The 20,602-nt window shown below is 35.0% G+C and overlaps 1 protein-coding gene across 1 annotated transcript; it reads left to right on the top strand.

Moving 5' to 3' along the window:
• Positions 1–155: 155 nt before the first annotated feature.
• On the top strand, positions 156–4,247 carry LOC123676427. The gene is made up of 3 exons (XM_045612305.1): positions 156–407; positions 3,177–3,760; positions 3,993–4,247. The coding sequence occupies exons 1-3, from the start codon at positions 257–259 to the stop codon at positions 4,056–4,058; spliced, it is 801 nt and encodes a 266-aa protein (XP_045468261.1). The 5' UTR covers positions 156–256; the 3' UTR covers positions 4,059–4,247.
• The last annotated feature ends 16,355 nt before the right edge of the window (positions 4,248–20,602 follow it).

Genomic DNA, 20,602 nt, shown 5'->3' with positions numbered 1-20,602 from the left:
TTCACACAACTTATAAGTTTGAATGAACCTTATCCTACAAACCTTCCTGAAATTAATTTTGAAAACTAAACGTTAATCATTCATGAAGAATGTTAGATGGTTCGAATTGCGACTGCGTTGTTCAGGCCAAAGGCACTGACGATCAACTGACTAGCGACTAGTTCACAGTTGATTGCCATACGCTCGACCAACCCGTTGGAATCGTTCCCGGTTTGAATCTCTATTTCGTTCTATCTCAGTCTGTTTACGTTCAATCATGGCGGACTGCGATCAAGTTATATTCACTAATTTGGTCAAATCTATTGAGCAATATCCGTGCTTATACAACTTTAATTTGCCAGAATATTCAAACAAAGTAGCTGTGGAGACGGCATGGAAAATTGTAGCTAAAGAAACTGGAATGAGTGGTGAGTTTATTGCAAAATTAATCTGTATTGCCCACAGAGGAAAGAAAAGATAAAGGTGCCCTTAGAAGTAAAAAGCGTTGTATTGTAATCAATTGCAACAGTATGATGATAAAATGAGATAGGACAACAACAAACCTGCAAAATTGACAACTAGAGGGGCGGTAAACATTTCAGTGGCGTAGTCAATGGTTCTCTTACTGCCTCTTATTAAGTTTTCGGTGCTGAAATGTTTGGAACAAACATATGCATATTTCGGCAAATTGTTCATTTGCAATATTAATACGTGTCACCATATTTTGCTAAATTCTCTATTTGAAGGAAACCTACAAATGTTAGAATTGAATTGAGTTTTCGATATCTCACAAATACTACGCCATAGACGAGATATATTCTACGCCTATGGACTCAAAACGTGAACTTACCTATGATAGGTTAGGTTTTCATTTCCGATGTTTTACACACTATACATGTTTTTCGAGTATTTACCATGATTAAAATTAACAATATGTAACTTAAAATTCACAAACTTGTATGAAATAACGCCGATTACAAACGTGAAAATAAAATGAACAGTTAACCCTTAACGCACCTCTAGTTGACACGTGCAATAACAACAACAGAACTGTGTTGCCAAATCCTCAGAATATTCGCAAAACATATATGCCACAGAACGGAGAAAAGATTACTTCTTCCTCAGAATGGCAACGCAGTACATTATAAGTGTTTGTAAACAAAAATGTTATTGCGATGTCAACAAATGCTATAAGGCACCTCTGTCTTTTCTTTCCTCTGTGGTATTGCCCAGTAAGAAGACGTTGGAATTTTTTTAACATTCTTGGCAGAATTATTTAACTAGTTAAGGATCGAAATTTTATGTAAAATAATCTAGTAGCCATGGAAAATTTGACGTTTTACTTGTTAAAACTGATATTATCTGGTACATTGTTTGAAAGATTAAGGTCGATTTCAGTTTTTGGTAGTAATTTTTTTGTGATTTTCTTTGCGTTTTGAAGCTGTGATTATGGCAAGAATACGACAACATGAAAATTATCGACAACAGCGTTAATTCGACACAGGTTTCATTATTGGATTACGTGAAGGTGGTTTTCATTCAGAGAAAATGTCGAGCATGGTCTAGAGAAGGTCAACAATATCGTAGTCGAGGAAGTAGACGGCCAAGACAAATAAAATAGGTCCATGATCGCTCAGATTCCAGGATTCCAGGATCTTCGATTTAATAATAATAATAATAATAATAATCCCTTTATTTCTTAAAGCAAATTTACAATTGTGCGGTAAGAGTGACGTCATAAATTTAATTCACATAATAAAATTACAATGAAACATACTTCTAAAGACGAAAATAAACCTCAAATTTCTCAATTATTTGTGTAGTCTGCACACTTCATAAAACTCTTGAATGTTATATGGTTCGCAGATTATCAGGAAATCAGCTAGCTCTTTTTTCAACTCCAGTCCATTAAGGGATGTTGATAACGATTGAATATTTAGATGTGTCAATGTTAAGTTTTGTTTCTTTTCAATTTTTGTATCTTTAGTCTTTGTATTTTTGGTTGAGGTGTGGAGTTCAGACAGTTGTGTTTCTTTTCTTATAAAAACCCTTACCTTGCTGTGTAAGTTCTTTGTGTTTGGAAAAACTAAATCTTTTTATACCAACCCCTGAGGGCCAAAATTCTGGTTTGTACATCTCATCTTTTTTAGCTATTGGAGCTGTTAACACAAATCTCTTCAGGCTGTTCTCTTCAGATGGAATTTCTTTTACCATAATTGTTTGTTTATCAAACCCTTCCTTCGTTAATATATAATCTTCGATCATATTGTTAGTTGTATTTCTGTTTACTCTGTTTATGTATAGCCAAACTTTCCTTTCTTGTCCAGAAAATCCTTTACTTTGTTGTCCAGTTCCAATATTCTTTTCAGGGTTTTTGAATCGTCTTTTCTTTCCACGATTTACTTCCTTGAAATCCTCTTCTTGTTTTCGTCCTGTATTAGGGTGTTTTGTTATTTCAGCGATGTTTTCCTTTTGATAACCCATTGTTGTTGTTTGTTTATCTTCCAAGGATGACATATCATCAGAATTCTGTGGTCTGGGCGATTTAAGGTTAGCTGGTGCTGCCATCTTCTGAACAGTAGCAGAAGTAACTAATGGAACGTATTATATGTTTCGTGAGATCGAAATCGTAATGCGAAATATTAAAAAATATCGAATTTGATACTCTGAAGTCTATATAAATATATCGATAATATCGGTTGAAAATATCGGCGATCGATAGTATCTAAATTGGAAATATCGGCGATATTTAACGAAAATTTCCTGGGAAATATCGATATTTCGATATATCGATATTTATTGTCCATCCCTAGCATGTGCACTTCTTGGAGTTGTTCTCAGATTATAGTCTTAGTTTTGTTTACCGTCATGAAGCAAATGTAGCTTGTTTTGCAACACATTAGTAATTTGTTCTGGAAACTTAACATTTCAGTTGTTTTTTTTTGATTTCCGACACAGAAATGTGAGTTCCGAAAATCAACAAAATATGTTATATCAATTAGTATACCGTAGTTTTTTGTTAGTCCTACAATATTTCGAGAAAATTTGTGAGCATTGAATCAGAGAATCCAAACATTCCAAGAAAAATTAGTGGAATACATGATATACCTGCTACTCCTTAAATTCAATTAATTATAGCAAGATATGAATGGAAGAAAAGCATTGAGTACCTACTAACAATTTTCTTTATGTTGCAGTTGTGATTTGCAAAGATAAGTGGCGAAACATAAGAACAGTGTTTTCAAGGGATGTGAAGCGACGTCGTTTTGGTAAGGTTAAAAAGAAACCATATTATTTGCAAGAATCACTAGAATATTTAGTTCCTTTCGTGAAGGCATCACACACCACTGCTAAAGGCAGTCAGTTCCAAGAAGAAAAGAAAGCTTTAACCGAAATGAACATAATAAAAGATTCGGAAGCAAGCAATGATGAGAGCATTCCTGTTCTTCCTACTTCTTCAGAGACAAGATCCAATCAGCTTCGAGTTTCAACATCTTCATCACTTTCAACATCATCCGCACTACCGTCTCAGTCAGATTCACTATTTGGGAAACGAAATATGAACTCTGAAAATTATAAATCAAATTCATCGAAAAATGAATCCTATATGGATTTTGATTACAATCTAAACGGGCTGGTACCTACCGAAAATTCAAGGAAAATGTTTTTGCTGAGTTTACTGTACGATGTGGAAGGCATGACCGACCTTCAATATCGGAAGTTCAGAGTAGAAGTCTTATCTCTGGTGGATAATATTTTAATAAATAGTTCTCAGTCACAAGTAAGTAAGATGTATTTCTTTGAAATTGGTTTCAAAACTGTTTTAATCAATATTTAGGACATCTTGGATTCCATACATACATATGTACTCGAATAAGACTCCAAAGTTAGGTTGACTAAATGATTTATTTTGTTTTGTGTATGTTGTTGTTTAGTCCTTTTGTACACTTCGGTATAATTTTGTTCTTTAGGTACTCAGTAACGAAATTGTTGTTCATTTCGATGTGTTTTAGGAAATAATGAGTGAGGCGCACATCAAAATAGAAATCGATGAGAGGAATAAAATTATGGAAGAATAATTTTCAAACTAAGACTTGTTGCAACAAATTTTCCAGTCAGAAATCCTCCACATTATGAGGCCTTAAGTGTCACCACAAGAAAGTATTACTCTGAGAATTAAAAAATGGTTCGAATGCAGATACTGGGAAGTTTTAGTTTCATTGTTATTTTATGTTATGTTGTTAATCAATAAAGTTGTACATTCATTAGTTTCTGGTGATTTCTTTCCTTCAAAGAGAAATGGTTACTGCTGTAAAGATGACGCCTCTCACTTATTCAGCAGTCCTAGCACAAACTACTATCGACACTTGAAAGAGATATAATTCAGATCTTGAATATTTTTCACTCTGGTGCTTTACCCTTGTCTAAAGAGTACTTCCATAAAATAACCTCCAGTTCAAAATAGAACAAAGTCTCGCAATCCTGAATTACTACAGTTTATTCAAATTTTTCATCTTCTAAAGGATTGATCATAGGATCTCGAACACAGACAACATATTATCAATGCGGTTTTAACTAACCAGTTTTAAATATTTCATGCCTATTATAGTCCGTACCTTGTCCTCTATAATGAAATATAATGATATTCTTCATCATTTTTCTGAAAAGCATTTTATTAATAGCTGAGAATAATGAACAGTATTTTCAGTAGCTTATGAAATCAAAGTAAACTACTCACCATGACAAAATATTACAGGAATCTACATAGGCGTACAACTTTGCTTGCGCAATTTTTTTCCCAAATTCCAGGCTTTATTGTAAAAAACTGGTTATACATTTATGATTCAAAGTATTTTCCATCTCTGGCCACTACTTTCTCCCATCTTTCGGGCAGCGTACGAATCCTGCATTGAAAAAACTGTGGTAGGACTATTTCAACTTTTCCAAGTATGTCTTGACCACTGTCGCAAGCATTGTCGAGCATTGTCATAATCTAAAATCATTTCATCGTGTCTCTCGTTGTATTGAGGCCATTTGTCTTTCAATGCACGGCTCAAACGTATTGGTTGCGTTCAGCGGACACAACAGTTGTTAAACAGTTGGAAGAATTTTCGCTGAACGAATCTGATCAGTGAGCGAATGCTCAACATGTTTATTGAGCGGACGCCATTTTTCTGAGCGACTTTGAATTACGCTCACTAAGCTCAACACGTTGTGAGAATTGTCAAAACGGAGGTTTTAGAGGTTAGATATTTTCTAACCGTTCAGAAAACCGCTCTCTGCTCACTTTAGGATCTGTGAGCACTCAGTAATCAGATTTATAACTGCTCTTTCCGCTGAATGCAGCCATTGATTGCGTTCGATAACGATTGCCTGTGATTGTTTCAGTCAGTTTTAACAACTCATAATGAAACACGAAATCGTGATAATTTCAAAATACCATATCACAGAGTGAAAGCTGCTCAAGTGAACGTAAATCACTTAGCTATTAAATTATATAATAAGCTACCTTCCAACCTAAAAACGCTTGAGAGGGGACATATGAGGAGAAGACTCAGAGGGATGTTGATGGAGAAAGCCTATTATAGTGCCAAAGAATTCCTCGATGATGACCTAGTCTGAATTCCGTTTGATGTATAGATGTTTTTCAACGTGTGTTTGTAAACAATGTAACAATTTGTTTTATACATATTTTTGTATAATTCTAGTGACTCCCCATGTGAGTTTGATGGGTCAGAAAAAACTTATTTACCACAGTTTTTATCACCATGCGATGCAGAATACCTTTCCGTCTTTTCCTTGCAAGTAGATGTTTATAGAAGCAAACAAACACCGTGCAACATCTTTCGGCTTCAACTCGTACGGCACCCAATTTCCTTGTTTCTGAATAGTTTTGAATAATTCCTATGACTTTCAGGCGTTTTGAAATGGCTTGTTGCGTCTCTTTCAATGATCCTGCCGATTCTTGTTGCATTTGACACGAGTCTTGATCAAGTAATGCCTCCAATTCTGCAATTCGAAAACCTTCTCTCTTCCACCGCCATACTGGTCTTTGACATCAAAATCACTGTTGAATCCACTCTGGTCACGTTCTTTCACTAATAGCGGCCCCACCATAGGTATTTGAGAGCATTCGATGAGCCTCAGCCGCAGATTTCTTCATATTAAAGCAGAAAATCAAAATCTCCCGCAAATGACGATAATTTGGCTTGTATGTTGACATGTTTAATCGAGAATAACTTTATGATGCAGACACTAATCGAATAATATTTGGATGTCGTAATGTTAACAAATAACTATCTATTTATTTGGATTTACCGCTGCAGCTATATATTGCAAAACAGCGGAAGCAAAGTTGTACACCTAATAGTTATATAGCACATTAAAATATAATTTCAAAAAGTTTTAGTCCATTTTTGGATCTGAGAATAGACATATTCCTCCACAAGGAGTTTATTTTAGAAAATTTCATCAGATTCGTTTTCAATTATATCTCTGAATTTTGAATTGACTTGAATTAAAAATATTAAAAAATTCAGAGTGATAGAAAATCAATATAAATTTGACAAAATTCGTCCCGAACATGATTTTATCGAGAAATCACTGGTACAAGTGTTAAATTGTATTGTCTTTTTCAATTACATACAAAGTCAATCCTAGATTATTATCATATCCACTGTGTATATGTATATGACGCAAATTGTATTGTTGATGACTGATGAATTCCCAGAAATCCGGTAAAGTTGATACAACCCGAGCTACAAACAAACTCGCAACACGGGCCATGGAAGAGACAAACAAGCAGAACTGAAAAAAAGACTCATTCCAAAATCCCATCACGCTTTAAATGATCGTTTCACTTTCATAAGTGGAGACACACATATGGTCATCTTTAGGAGTCGAAGATCACATAAAAAGTGATTTGCGACGACCGTACAAGGTTTGACATCTCGGTTGATGCACGTGAGTACATTCAAGGCCAGTTTAAGATAGGAAGAGTGGGTGAGGAGTCGGGCTGGTCATTTTATACCTACAGAAATAGCTTGGATTACAGCAAATATGTGGATTACGTTCAGGTAGATAATGACGGAATTGTTGATGGATATCGTGGAAAGGCAAGGGCAAGAAGTGAAGATTTTCCCAGCCATATTCCTCCTAGCTAGAGCTTGTTTATTCTTGCACTTTGAATTTGGAAGCAAAGCCTGAAGATCTTTTAGATATCTGGATCAATTAGGGATTCACGGCTTGGCTTGATTTTTCAGATTTTTGGCTTGAGCTAAACTTGAAATCAAGTCAAGCTCAAGTCAAGTAGTAGTTTTTCAATTTCAAGTTAAGTATTTATTTATCATGTACTTGAATCATATCAAGCTGCTTGATTTTCAGCAGTTTTATTGTCTAATGTCACATCATTAAGAAAAATGATTAAATGAGAAGGAACCTTGCAAAAAACACTTTTATTTATTAAACTCATTGTATAAAAGAACCGAACATATCAACATTTTTGATATAGAAACAAAAAATTAAATCAATATAAATCATAACAAAATAAAAAATAATACAAAAATTAAGTTTCTTAATATTGAAAAACCTCCAGGCTTTGCTTGATTTCATAATTTTCCATCCAGGATCTAAAACACATGAGGCATCTTATAGATTTGTCGCCTAAACTATTGCGGTTTTTTGTAACTGTAAGAGCAGCTCTGGTAAATAGTCTTTCAACAGGAGCTGAAGATGCTGACGTTGATAAAAAAACTTTGCCATTTTGGCCAAATTTGGAAAGATATTTCTGCAACTACCAAAAGCTACCAATAGATTCATAGAAATGTGAGAAAACTAGTCTCTCAGTCTCTCGTCGCTCGAGTAATCCCCTTATTTAGTCTAAGCGCGAACGAGATTGCAGTAATATATACCGTGCGATGCGTGCATATCAAGTCGAGCAATAAATATCTAAAATCAAGTCAAGTCAAGCTCAAGTATGTACTTTTTCACGAGCTTGATTTTAAAGTCAAGTAGTTGGTTAAAATGTCAAGCTACTTGGCTTGATGAATCCCTAGGATCAGTTGATCAAAGCTAGGGATTCATCAAACCACTCTCGTTTATACTATAGTCGAAAATAATTAAGTATTTGAACAAAATACATACGGAAGATAGGTACAGAGGTGAAGAATAAAAACTCAAAATAATATAGAAAGTTTGACATCGATCTCTTTAGTTCTTTCGAGAAATCTGCTAAAAATCAAGTAGCTTGATAGAATTAAGTACTTGATAAATAAATACTTGTCTTGAATTCGGACATATAACCCCATGATGTTTTTTTTGTTGAAATTACACCACCTTTTATATATTATGGCTGAGTTTGTCGATAAGCTAATATCAACCCTGTTTTTGGCCTCCAAGGGTGCAATATGCGCCTAAATTACGAACACTTAAAAACTAATGACCTCTAGTCAATGCTTACTCAATTTTTTATTATTCACCATTAGAGTTGAGCATACCAGCTCAACTCTATATCAATAAAAACAACTTTATCGCCCAACTACTGTATTATTTTTTCCTTATACCAAATACTTTCCTTAAATGGAATATATGAAAAAGTACCCTCACATCAGAATTTGTAGCCGTATCACCCCAAGTCATAGAATAACATACAATCCCAACCTCGATGAAATGATTTCCTCTTCCCATTTACTTTTATTTCACTTTTTCGGAAACTATATGGGCAATTCAGGGTGCGGTATTTTACCCCTAAGTTCGACCCCATTCGCTGGCCGCAGCCCATTTCATGCGATGTGCGATATTCGTTTTCAGTTTGCGTGAGGAGAAATAGCAAGGTAGGTGTAAACAAAAAGGACGAACTCGAAAAACCTACTGAGTGATGTTGGGATCAATACAGTGGAAAGCAGAAGAGGCAAAGGCGAGCTGATCATCGCACGACATAACTTAACTCTTTTTTTCCAGCTGTCATTGAATATATCTGGAAAAACTTTGAGTATTCTGTAAGAGTCGATCATGTGAATCCCCTGAATTCCTGAGAAGTCTCACTGTGGTGACTACATATTATTGCTCAAGCTGTATTTCCTTCGATTCAATTCTGAGAATATTTGTCTAGTGGAAAAACCTAGAACGTCCATTAGATCTTAGAAAAAGCTATGACGCAGCGAATAGGATCGAACCATCGCTGAAGATAAAGGATCAGTGTCTCACTCACTGACCTCACCAACTCAAAAGTTATGTATTCATTCCATAAACTTGCATTTTAGGAACTCGTAGGCTAACTGCAAAACTGTTCATCTGAAACGGATTAGCAGAAATTTCAACAGGTAACTTACTCTCTTACTCTTTTGTGAAATAAGTATCCATACAAATTAACATTAACAAATGAAATTATAATTCCATAGACTTTCATTTTATCTTTTAGTTGATGTTGACTCTAATCAATAAATTATTACTTTGAATTATAAAGGTTAAACAAACATACCTAGTTTTCTCATCGTAAACTAGATCAATATATGTTTATAGTTTTATAATATTGGTCTTCAAATCGCTTAGTATTTAATTTCATGACCTAAATAACATTTGGTGGTGAAAAGGTTGCTACAAATGTTATTGCTTTTATGATTCAGGTATCTGGTGTTCTCTACCTCTGCTTTCAACGCCAATTTAATCTTTAGGTATTAATATTTTCTGCTTTCATTTCTACTTGATGAAATATCTTCTCCGATACTCCATTACTCTTGGAAGCAACGCAGACTAAAAGTAATTTTCCAATTTCATTTGAATTGTTTACAACAAAGTGTGTAGAAAAATAATTGTTGAAACTGACTCTTCTACACTCTATATAATTTCTGCTAAGACTATCTCCCTATAGAAAATACCATAATAGTTAGAGAGATTATTCTTTCTGGAAAAGGTGTTGGTTGACTGACAAAAAAAGGGAAATGACATGAGATAACCGAGGCATTTTCGATTTTTTTCAAAAGCTCTTTCGTGTTTTAAACAAAAATTCTCCCAAAAATTCATGATTTTGTGTTGAACGTATATGTATATCTACACTGGATAGATCTTTACGAGATAGTGTTTTTCTCTAGAAGTGACTTGCCCCTCACATCTACACTACTCTCGAGCTGATAAGATATTAACAAAATTTGATGGTTCACGCCTTGCACTTGGTGTTCCTAGCATGTCTGTGAAGCTAGTAGAGAATGTGAAGTTAGTAAAGTATTCAGTTTAATTCCCGTTATATGCTTCACACCTCTTCTATGGGATCTGAATCTAGGGTTCAGGATCGATGGCTACGGCAAAATATCAAAAGCTGATTCTTCAACTAGCAAGTACTAATCAAGTTCGTGTTATAATAATAATCTAAAGTTTCAAATCAATCCATAAAGTGTAGCAAGTACCTATCAAGGTCGTATTATGATAATAATCTAAAGTTTCAAATTAGTCGATAAAGTGTACGCGTAGTACTTATTACTGTTGATTGGTTACCTAACACTGCAACCTTAAAGTTTATTGTGCCATCCCATAGAGCTATTCTTAGTTCATAAATACAATGTAGTTATAGGATTTCTTTTCAAAACTATTGACCAGTAATTTGACACATAAATCTAAAACGAAAGACCAAAAAAAAAATTATACGATTGAAGTTCCTTACATGATAATAACGATTGATGATGACGATTAAAACGAAATTTTAAAAAATTACTGTTGCAATGGCAGGGTGAATAAGTTTGCATATGTATATCTTTTTTTTTCCTGATGTTTTTCAACAGAATATAATTTCATGTTCAGTTTATCGTATTATTCCACCGTATTATTTCCAAGTGTCCAACCACTCGCAAATTAAGACAGACTTACAAAATCCCACAGAGAATAAAATGTCCAACTTGAATGTGCTCTAAAATTTTGGAATTTTCAAATCAAATATGAGTTATTATTTATGCTAGGCTTTTTTTTCAGCTTCGGTATGAAAAAACAACCGCTTTTCAAGGTTGAAGTTAGTAGTGATTCCGGCATTCTTAAATGTATAAAAAATTCCTTGAGTGCATCATCAATGATAGAAACAGCAACAGTATTTTTGTATTTCCAATGAAATAATGGTAATTATTTTTGCTAAGCCTTTTTTCAGCTCCGGTATGAAAGTATCGACCGTTTTCAAGTGCTGAAGTAAATACTGAGTTTGACATTCTTCGATGTATCAAGAAAGTACATAATTCATGGTATGAACTGCAACAGAGTTTTTCGTTAAGAACCAGAGATATTTCTTTTATGCTAGGACTTGTTTTCGGCTCTGGCATCGAAAACTAACCTCTTGCTAGTATTCAACTAATTCTTCAATGTATCAATAAACCATTGTCCATGATGGAAAGGACAACATATCATTTCCATTTTCTATCAAATAGAAATTACTATTTTTGATAGTCGTTTTTATCTTCAGCCCTGGAATGAAAAAAAAAATTGTTCATGTTTTGCTCAATTTCGCTTGTTTTTTTTTCCTTCCATATTATGGGTCTTTTTGCATAATTTTTTATTTTTTGGATGTATCGATTTATCAAGTTATTAAATCAGGGTTTGAGTGGCAGAACAGAGGCATATTCGAATGCCATCTGAACTTCGCACTGGGATTGTTTTGCTTTTCTGTTCATTTGTAACGAATTTGAATCAATAAAGTCCTATTATTATTATTATTAAAAGACGACCCCTTTCCATTGTTGAAAAAAGTAGTGGATCCGTCATTCTCGAGCTCATTCTTCAATGTTATCCAGAAATTCTTGATGGAAACTGCAACCGATAATTTTCATTTCGAATCAAATAGGAGTTAGTTTTCATGATTATCCCTTTTTTCAGCTCCAGTATGAAAAGACAACCGCTTTCCATTGTTGAAATAACTAGTGCTTCCTGCATTCTTCAATGTATAGAAAAATCCTTTAGAGCATCATCCATCATGGAAACAGCAACATACTTTTTTCGTTTTAAATCGAATAACATTTATAAGGAAAATAATATCACGGCAATACAATTTTTCAATTCAGGAAAAGGACCTCCTCGAATGGGATTCGAACCCGCAACCTCCAGTGTTCCACCAACTGATATAATTTTCCTTATATCAATTCACAGACGCTGAATCCATTACTTAGTAATTACTTATGCTAGGCTTCGTTTTCAGCTCCGGTATGGTAGGATCAACCGCTTTCCAGTGCTGAAATAAATTTTGATTTCGGCATTCTTTAACTTATCAAAACAGGGCACCACGCAAGATGGAAACAGCGACAGATTTTCAAATCAACTATAAGTTATTTGCTAGCCTTTTTTTCTGGTCCGGTATAAAAGGATCTACCGCTTCCTAGGGTTCAAATGTATACCTAAGGATTTTTGCATATTTCAATGTACTAAAAAAGTACATCATCCATGATGGAAACAGCAATATATTCGTTTCAAATTGAATTGAAGAGTTAATATTTATGTTGTTGAGCCTTTTTTGTTTTCAGCTGCACGTTGAAAATACCTTCATTTTGAATCAAATTGGAACTACTTTTTATGCAATCCTCCTTTTTCAGCTCCGGTATGAAGGGACAATCGCTATCATTTGTTGAAGTTAGTATTGATTTCGGCATTCTTCAATGTAATCCTTGAGTGATCATTCATGTTAGAAACAAGACAACCATTCCGCTTTCCATTGTTGAAGTTACTAGTGATGCAGGGATTCTTCAATGTATATAGAAAAGTCCTTGAGTGCATCATCCATGTTAGAATCAGCAACAGACTCTTATCTTTTAAAATCAAATAACAGTAATTATTTATAAGGAAAAAAATATCATGGCATGCACACAATTTTTCAAGTCAGAAAAAAGTACCTCCTCGATTGGGACTCGAACCCACAACCTCCAAATCAGTAGCTCAGTGCTCCACCAAATGATATTATTTAATTCACGCTAACGCTTTAGCGTCTGTGGTTTTAACCATAATATAGTAATTATTTATGCTAGGCCTTTTTTTAGCTCTTGATGGAAGAATCAACCGCTTTCCAGTGGTGAAGTAAGTATTTCAGCATTTTTTAAAGTATAGAAAGTCAATCATGCAAGATGTTCAAATCAACTATGAGTTATTTGCTAGTCTTTTTTTCAGGTTCGGTATGAAAGGATCGATCGCTTCCTAGGGTTGAAGTGAGTACTGATTTTAGCATTCTTCAGTGTATCATTCATGATGGAAACAGCAATAGATGTTTTCCTTTTGAATTGCATGAGAGTTATCACTTTGATATCACTGTTAGATCTTTCTTTCCAGTGTTGAGAAATAAATAGTAAGTTCGGCATTCTTCGATATATCAAAGAAACTTCCAGTGCATGAACCATGATAGAAACAGCAGCAACTTCAACGCTTTATGGAAATGATGGATCTGTTGAACACTAATTAAATCCGAGTGCCACCCCTGCGTTTATTCGTATGATCCCTAACCCGTCCCTCCGTGAACTCCAGTTCCTGAAACCGGAACATTATTGTGTAAAACTCTTCAGGCGTGCGCCGTTGCCAGATCACCGGAACGGAGACGAAACGCTGAAGCTCAAGGAGAGTGAGCGAGAGCTTCCATGCGGCGGCTTGTCCCTGGTGACAAATGAAACTCGGGCAAGATGGTAAGTACCCGGACTCGTATAGGAAAGATTATCACGGGTTGCGGAATGCGAACCGATTCTTCTGCGCCCGAGGACTTGCTGCGTGCGATCGTCATTTTCCGAAGTCGCTATTGAATATTCGCACGGGCGCCACTGGAATGGTTTCGGGCGGGAAGGATCCGCAAGCTTTGACGCAATTTCGTCGCTCCTGGATTTTCGAGGGGCCGACTTGATTCGGATGTTGATGATAACTGGAGTGTTCCACAGGAATTGTGGATAGCGCGTTAAGTTGCGTTCGTTATACCGGGAGGCCCACCACAAACGGGAATTTCAATTTAGGAGTTTACCCAATTTTTTAAATCTAGTATTATTACATTCAACACAGGGCTTCACTCAAAAAAAGGTTACAAATAGGTGCAAAGCGAACACTATCCACGAAAATTTACGAAATTATATAGTTTACTACTTTGCTTCCACCGTTTTTTTTCCGAAAATCGAGGCCTTATTGTAAAAAACTGGGATTCAAAACATTGTCCATCGATAGCTATTACTTTCTCCCTTCTTTCGGGTATCGTACGAATCCCGCGTTGAAAAAACTTATGATCTTTTGACGCTATTCACGAATCGATGCAATTTTTTACTTCTTCATACGCCCGGAAGTGCTGGTCAGACAAGCCGTGATCGAAGCAAGTGATCGAAACAAGCGATAGTCCGAGGGAGTAACGTCAGGAGAATACGACGGGTGGAGTAGGACTTCCCATTTCCAAGCATGTTTTGACCACTTTCGCACCATGGAGTCATGCTCTAAAATCACTTTAACATCTCTCTCGTTGTATTGCGGCCTTTTGTTTTTCAATGCTAGGCTTAAACGCATTAATTGCGTTCGATAACGATCACCTGTGATTGTTTCCGTCGGTTTTAACAACTCATGATACACTAATCTGAGCTAGTCTCCCAGAATTCAAATTGAATATTCAAATATGACCGTCGACATGGAAGCATGGCTGAGATTTCCCCATGATTTTCAGGGATTGGGATTATCGAACCCATTTCTCTCATCCAGTCACAATGCGATGCAGAAATCCCTTCGGTCTTTGCCATGAAAGCAGCTGTTCACAAACTCGTACGGCACCCAATTTCCATGTTTCTGAATCATTCCCATAACTTACAAGCGTTTTGACTTGTTGCGTCACTCCCAATGATCCCGCCAATTCTTGTTGTGTTCGACACGAGTCTTGATCAAGTAATGCCTTCAATTCTGTATATTCGAAAACCTTCTCTCATCAACCGCCATGCTGATCTTCGATGTCAAACTCACTGTTCTCGAAGCAATGAAACCACTCTCAGCACGTTCTTTCACTAATAGCGGCCTCACCATAGGTATTTAAGAGAGCATTCGATGAACCTCAGGCGCAGATTTCTTCAAATTAAAGTGGAAAATTACAACCTCCAGCAAATGATAACAATTTGGCTCGTAAGCTATGGCGTTGTGTTATGTACCTAAGTTTATTGTATGACATCTGCGATCTATTTATTTCGACTATCACCTTCTGCCACAGCAATTTAATGCCATTTATTGCAAAACGGAGGAGTCAAAGTTTTACACCTGATACATATATTTTTCAAATTTTCCCATCAGTGATAAATGAAAGTACAAGATTGCCATATTGTATTATAACTCTTTCATATGGCATGCAATTGAACATTCCAATAAGAACAAACATTAAATATGATAATAGATTGAAAATATGCAGTTGCTATTGAACATACGAACGGGCGCCACTGGAATGGTTTCGGGCGGGAAGGATCCGCAGCTTTGGCGCAATTTCTTCGCTCCTGGATTTTCGAGGGGTCGACTTGATTCAGATGTTGATGATAACTTGAGTGTTCCACAGGAATGGGGGATATCGCATTAAGTTGCTTTATACCGGGTGGCCTACCACAGACGCGGATCTCATTTTAAGGATGTAAATGAAGATATTTCGAAAATTTTTTTTGGGATATGTATAGAATAGTCAGAAGTACCATTGAAAATTATTTTCATATATACATGGAGATCATAAACAAAGATACCTATTAGGTAGTTATTTGGTGGTTATTTACGAAATCTGAAATATTTTCATTCTATTCCTTGATATTTAGTCTCCAAAATTCATGCATTGTGATTGTTTGACACTAGTATACGGAAAATTATTGAAATATTACAATCACTACTAAATATTTTCATTTATATTCTACTAATATATACTTCTGAAATGAATGTGAAACCCAGTGGACGAAAATAATGATGAATAACAGCCAGTATTTTATCTTATCTATCCGCCGTGTTTCATAATTCTATACAACAAACACATTATCGGAGAAATGACGCATAAGAATATAATTTTCATTGAAGGTTTCCTATAGTGCAACTTATTCCACATCGATTGCAAGAATTACAGGAAATTCAAATCTAGGCGGGGAAAGATAACGAAATGTTTCAATGTCAAGTGAATATACATCAAGATTATTGGTTTTATACCTAGTTGAAAAATGCACACGAAATAATCGATTTTTTTCATTCTTAGTGATTGCACTAATTTCCCTCTATCTTCGGTATTCAACTAGAATTCATCTCAAATTAGCTTCAACTCCCTGCTTCCATATGTGTATAATGAAAACTGGGATTAATTATCGTCGTGTCCACATAGTCTAGTAGAATTGAAACATAAATTCTTTATTATCATACCTACATCATAATCCTTGTTCTATGAATTAAGCGTGCGAAATTTCTAAATTAAAAAGGATGCTCTCAAAAATTAATCCAACTTCTCATTCCATGATAGAAGCTTTAGCTATCAGTGTCATCATTGATCCACTATCAGACATCACAGGAAAAAATTGCTTTCCCTATTGAATATGTAGATAACTCTGAATTCAATGAATTAACTTTACCAATTTCATCCACCTGATTCTGTTGAAATTTCAGCAGTTCAGCTATTTCAAATTCTTAGAATTTCATTAGCGATATTTTTTGGGGTGGAACAGTGATGACTGACGACTCATGAAATCTGGAGATTTTTTGACTCTCAATTTGATTTAGTTTTTTTGACATTGCCAGGACTTCGAGAAGTATTCCGAATGAAAACGTTCCATGCCGAAACAGCAGAAGACATGTGATTTGACGAGACAACGACCAGAAATAGAAAATACGAATAACACTGAATATTCTTTCAACAAGTAAACAACCGGTAATGCTCAGAAATCCGAAGAGGTTAGAAAAGTTGATATTCAAGATACCATTTTTAATACAACAGAACATTTTGAAAGAAGATACAGTTCGAAATTGTCGAATGCAAGTAATGTATTGCCAATAGAAAAAGGCTAGAAATAGAGTTTAAAGCTGAAAAAAACTAGCAGAAATAAAAAAAAATTCGATAAAGAAAAAACTACAGCTTGATAGAATTAAGATTATGGAAGAAGTTGATTATTCCGAATGTGAGCCTGACAGAACGTTTTCATTTAGGACCACAATGTTGACGTCTGGAACTGGATATCTGAATTTCTTCCAGGAGTCTTTTCAGCTGGTTCAATATTTAAAATGAGAATATTCTAACTATAATGCGTGACGTTTTCGGTCAAATTTTTATTCCAATTCCACTTGAGAAGTCTATGTTCAACATACATGATTAATATAAAAAGTGTTTGATAAAGGAAAAAATGAAGAAACAGTATCAACAATCTAACAATGCCAATGAGAAAACGAAGAACAAAAAATCTATTTTTATTCAGTTGTTCACTGTGACTCATAAAGGCTGTAATAATGATAAATATCTGTCGAACCATCCTTCAATATCGACAGGAAACCTCGAAGTACCACCAGCCATAAAGACGTATTTCCTCGTCGAAGATATGATGAAGAAATCACCGTCTTCCTCCCACTTGGCAAGCAGTAAAGTCTATACGAGATGAAATTCGCAGAGACTGAATATCCCCTTTGTCTCGGTGTTTACTCCTATTTACCGAAAGAATTGTATATAATCATCCGGAGCATTCGGTATTTGAGGCACGTAAATATACGAGTCAACGAGCGCGGCGCTGGAAAAAGATAACGACTTTGAATGTATCTCCTTTCCGCGCCAGACATTTACACCTACGATCGTCTCTTTCCATCAAATATGTCCATGGATGGAAACGAGATGGGAATGCGTGGTAAAGAGCCCCATTCACTAGCGGTGTTGCCAGATGGCCGGTTTTCATCTGGGCAATTCGGATGTTCATTAGCGGAAAAAGGGATCAGATTCCAATGGACCATAACTGAGTAGAATGAATTGGTTGTGATTGTTGTGAAGTGTGTTGTTATAGATATTCCAGATACCAGTTCTTCATGAAGGCCTAATTTAAGCATGTTGAATTGTTTATGAATTGTATTCAATTGCAAGGTGGCGATGCTGACTTCAATTTCAAAATACTAAATGATTTTTCATTTTATTTTTGAACTGCTGCATGCAAAGTCGATGCATATTTCAAAAATACTCATGAAATACCCTTATTTTTTTAATTTTCTTTATTTTATCACTGGTAGTTTTTTCAAGCAAGTCATTTTCTCATCCAGCTACCAATATAAGTCAACAAAGTAGATTCACTTATTGGATTTCAATTGAAATTGTCGCTCTCTCTTTTATGCAGTCTCAGAAATCTTTCAATCCTATCCAGGGCTAGATGGATAGGTATACAGGGTGTTTGATAAACATTTCGAAATAATTTAGGATATTAATTTCTCAGTTATTTGGAGTAGGAGAGGTCTTGAAGGCATTTGTCCGGAAATACTTAATTTCCAAGATACAGAATGTTTTCCAAATATATAACAAATTACTCGATATTTTCTAAACGGATTGAGAAGACTGGACTTTTGTATCCTAGCTGAAGGAGGCTATTTTTAAAAATTCTTGTAATTCTGATAACTTCTTGAAGAATTCGTTGTTCGATTGATCTACTCGATTATTCTTTTGAATATCAAACGGTGTTTGAATTTTTCAATGGAAAATGGTTCTTCCTAGAGAAAATTTTGGGTACCATTTTCGTTATAAAATTCAACAAAAATTGTAGAAATTAATTGAATTCCGGAAAAAGCCACTTTATATAAGTAGGTTCATTTTTACAGTAGGGTGTACTTCTGAAAATTAAAGACTTAATATCATCAATCATCATCCTTCTAATATTGAAAAGATTGCAGACGTTAGCACATACACTATCACTAGTTTGTGAAGGAGCTGAAGCATCAAATCAAATTTTATTCCTCCGGATAAAACAGACAGACATGACAGAACATACACCTACCTATTTCTATTTCACTTAGTTAACTCAATTATACTACGATGGTTCCACAAACTTCTCAGTTCAGCTCAGTAGGTATACCAGAATATGATAAAATCTCTTTATTTCATTCATTATTTCAAGTGTTTTGCATTCTTCTTACTCAACATATGTCCCTGGGGGTATTACGAAAACTATTCTAATACAAAATGGAAATTGGTATTTTGAATTATGCATTTCAAATATTATTATTTTGAAAACACCTCATATCCGACAAAGTATTTCGTTCATACCATCATACTTTAGTAGATTCTCTAAATAGGACACAGTGATAATGATAATAATTGATCATACAGAAAGCCGATGAAAGATGAAAGATATGTTATTCTTTCAGTCAATTCTATTTTGAAAATTTGATGGATACAAATTTGTGAATTTATCATTTTCGAGGTACGTGAAGAAATTCAGATTTGAAATTGACATAACCCTCCAAAATATTGTAATTGAACCCTTCAGGTTTACTGGAAACAAGGATCTTGAGTAATTATGAATTATTCCGTGGAAGATGAAGTAGGAGTGTATTACAAAAAATCGCAAATATCAATGAAATGATACTAAAATGAATTCGCTAGTTAATCTGCATTTGGGAATCTTCAAAGGCAGTACCTACATTATCATCCAGAAAAACGAAATTTTCACCAAAACTTGCTTAAAATTGCATGACTACTCCGTTGAAAATTTCATCAAAATATCTACAAATCGCAAAGATAGCGAAAAGAGAATGAAGGCTCCTAGTAATATTTATTCAATTATTTTTGTGTTTTCTGGGAATTCGATAGGTACATTCTTTACGAAAAGCCCATGATGCTTTTTCGTCGATTTTGTACGCATAGAGTAAACACTTCTGTATTTACTCTTTGTTTTTGGACATTTCAAACTATTTCACAACAGAAATTAAACAATTGTAGCGAACATTGTATGCATTTAATGAAAGAGTTATTCGTAAGAGAGTAAACGACAGTGTGTAAACATGCGTTGTCAATGAATAACTGAAAAAATATGTAGTTATGAAATTCTGTGTACGAAAAACCGCACAAACATGAGTAGTTACCAAATCCACGTTGCCAAGCTTCCTGAACGAACTGCAAATTCATGAATGGACCTCTTTGAACTCGTTCAGTCCACCTTCAACAGTGATTCGATGAAACCGCTCCAGTTGAAATGAGTTAACAACAAAGGCGTAACCTCCGGCACGTTTGTAACGAAATACATAGGCAGTATGCAAAATTCGTTACTTTGGTAGTTATGACTTTTGTGGATTATATCATTCCCATATGATTAAATAATATTTGCATTCATTTTCCTTGGCCAACTTTTTGATGGGGCACCTCGAAATTTCAGCAATTTTTTTTAAACGAATTGTGTTCAGGTTCTGGACCGTTTTATATGAGATGGAAGATTATGATAATTCACTACCGAAATGTTTGCGATTTAGGGAAATCAGTACAAATAATCTGTACAGGGGCGTTTCGAGGTGTGTTGGCTTTAGGCGACAAAGATGCGAGAGCACTTTCGATGTACTATATTTCATATTATTGCATACAACTACGAGTCAAAATGCATATTTTTACTTGTCAATTCAAAACGAGTATCCAATTTCAAAACAATGGTGAAAACTTATCAATCTGACATTCTCTTCCAGCTCTATAATTCTCTAA

Source organism: Harmonia axyridis, chromosome 3, assembly GCF_914767665.1.
Source record: "Harmonia axyridis chromosome 3, icHarAxyr1.1, whole genome shotgun sequence".
Classification (NCBI taxonomy): domain Eukaryota; kingdom Metazoa; phylum Arthropoda; class Insecta; order Coleoptera; family Coccinellidae; genus Harmonia; species Harmonia axyridis.
The sequence above is the reverse complement of the archived record's forward strand: the minus strand, read 5'-3'. Positions and strand labels throughout refer to the sequence as shown.

What these genes read in the sequence shown, in the direction of transcription:
- LOC123676427 (XM_045612305.1), top strand. Translation starts at nt 257, where the DNA reads ATGGCGGACTGCGATCAAGTTATATTCACTAATTTGGTCAAATCTATT. An exon ending in TAAAGAAACTGGAATGAGTG is followed by an intron (nt 408 to 3,176) that starts GTGAGTTTATTG and finishes TTTATGTTGCAG; the next exon opens with TTGTGATTTGCAAAGATAAG. An exon ending in TAAATAGTTCTCAGTCACAA is followed by an intron (nt 3,761 to 3,992) that starts GTAAGTAAGATG and finishes GATGTGTTTTAG; the next exon opens with GAAATAATGAGTGAGGCGCA.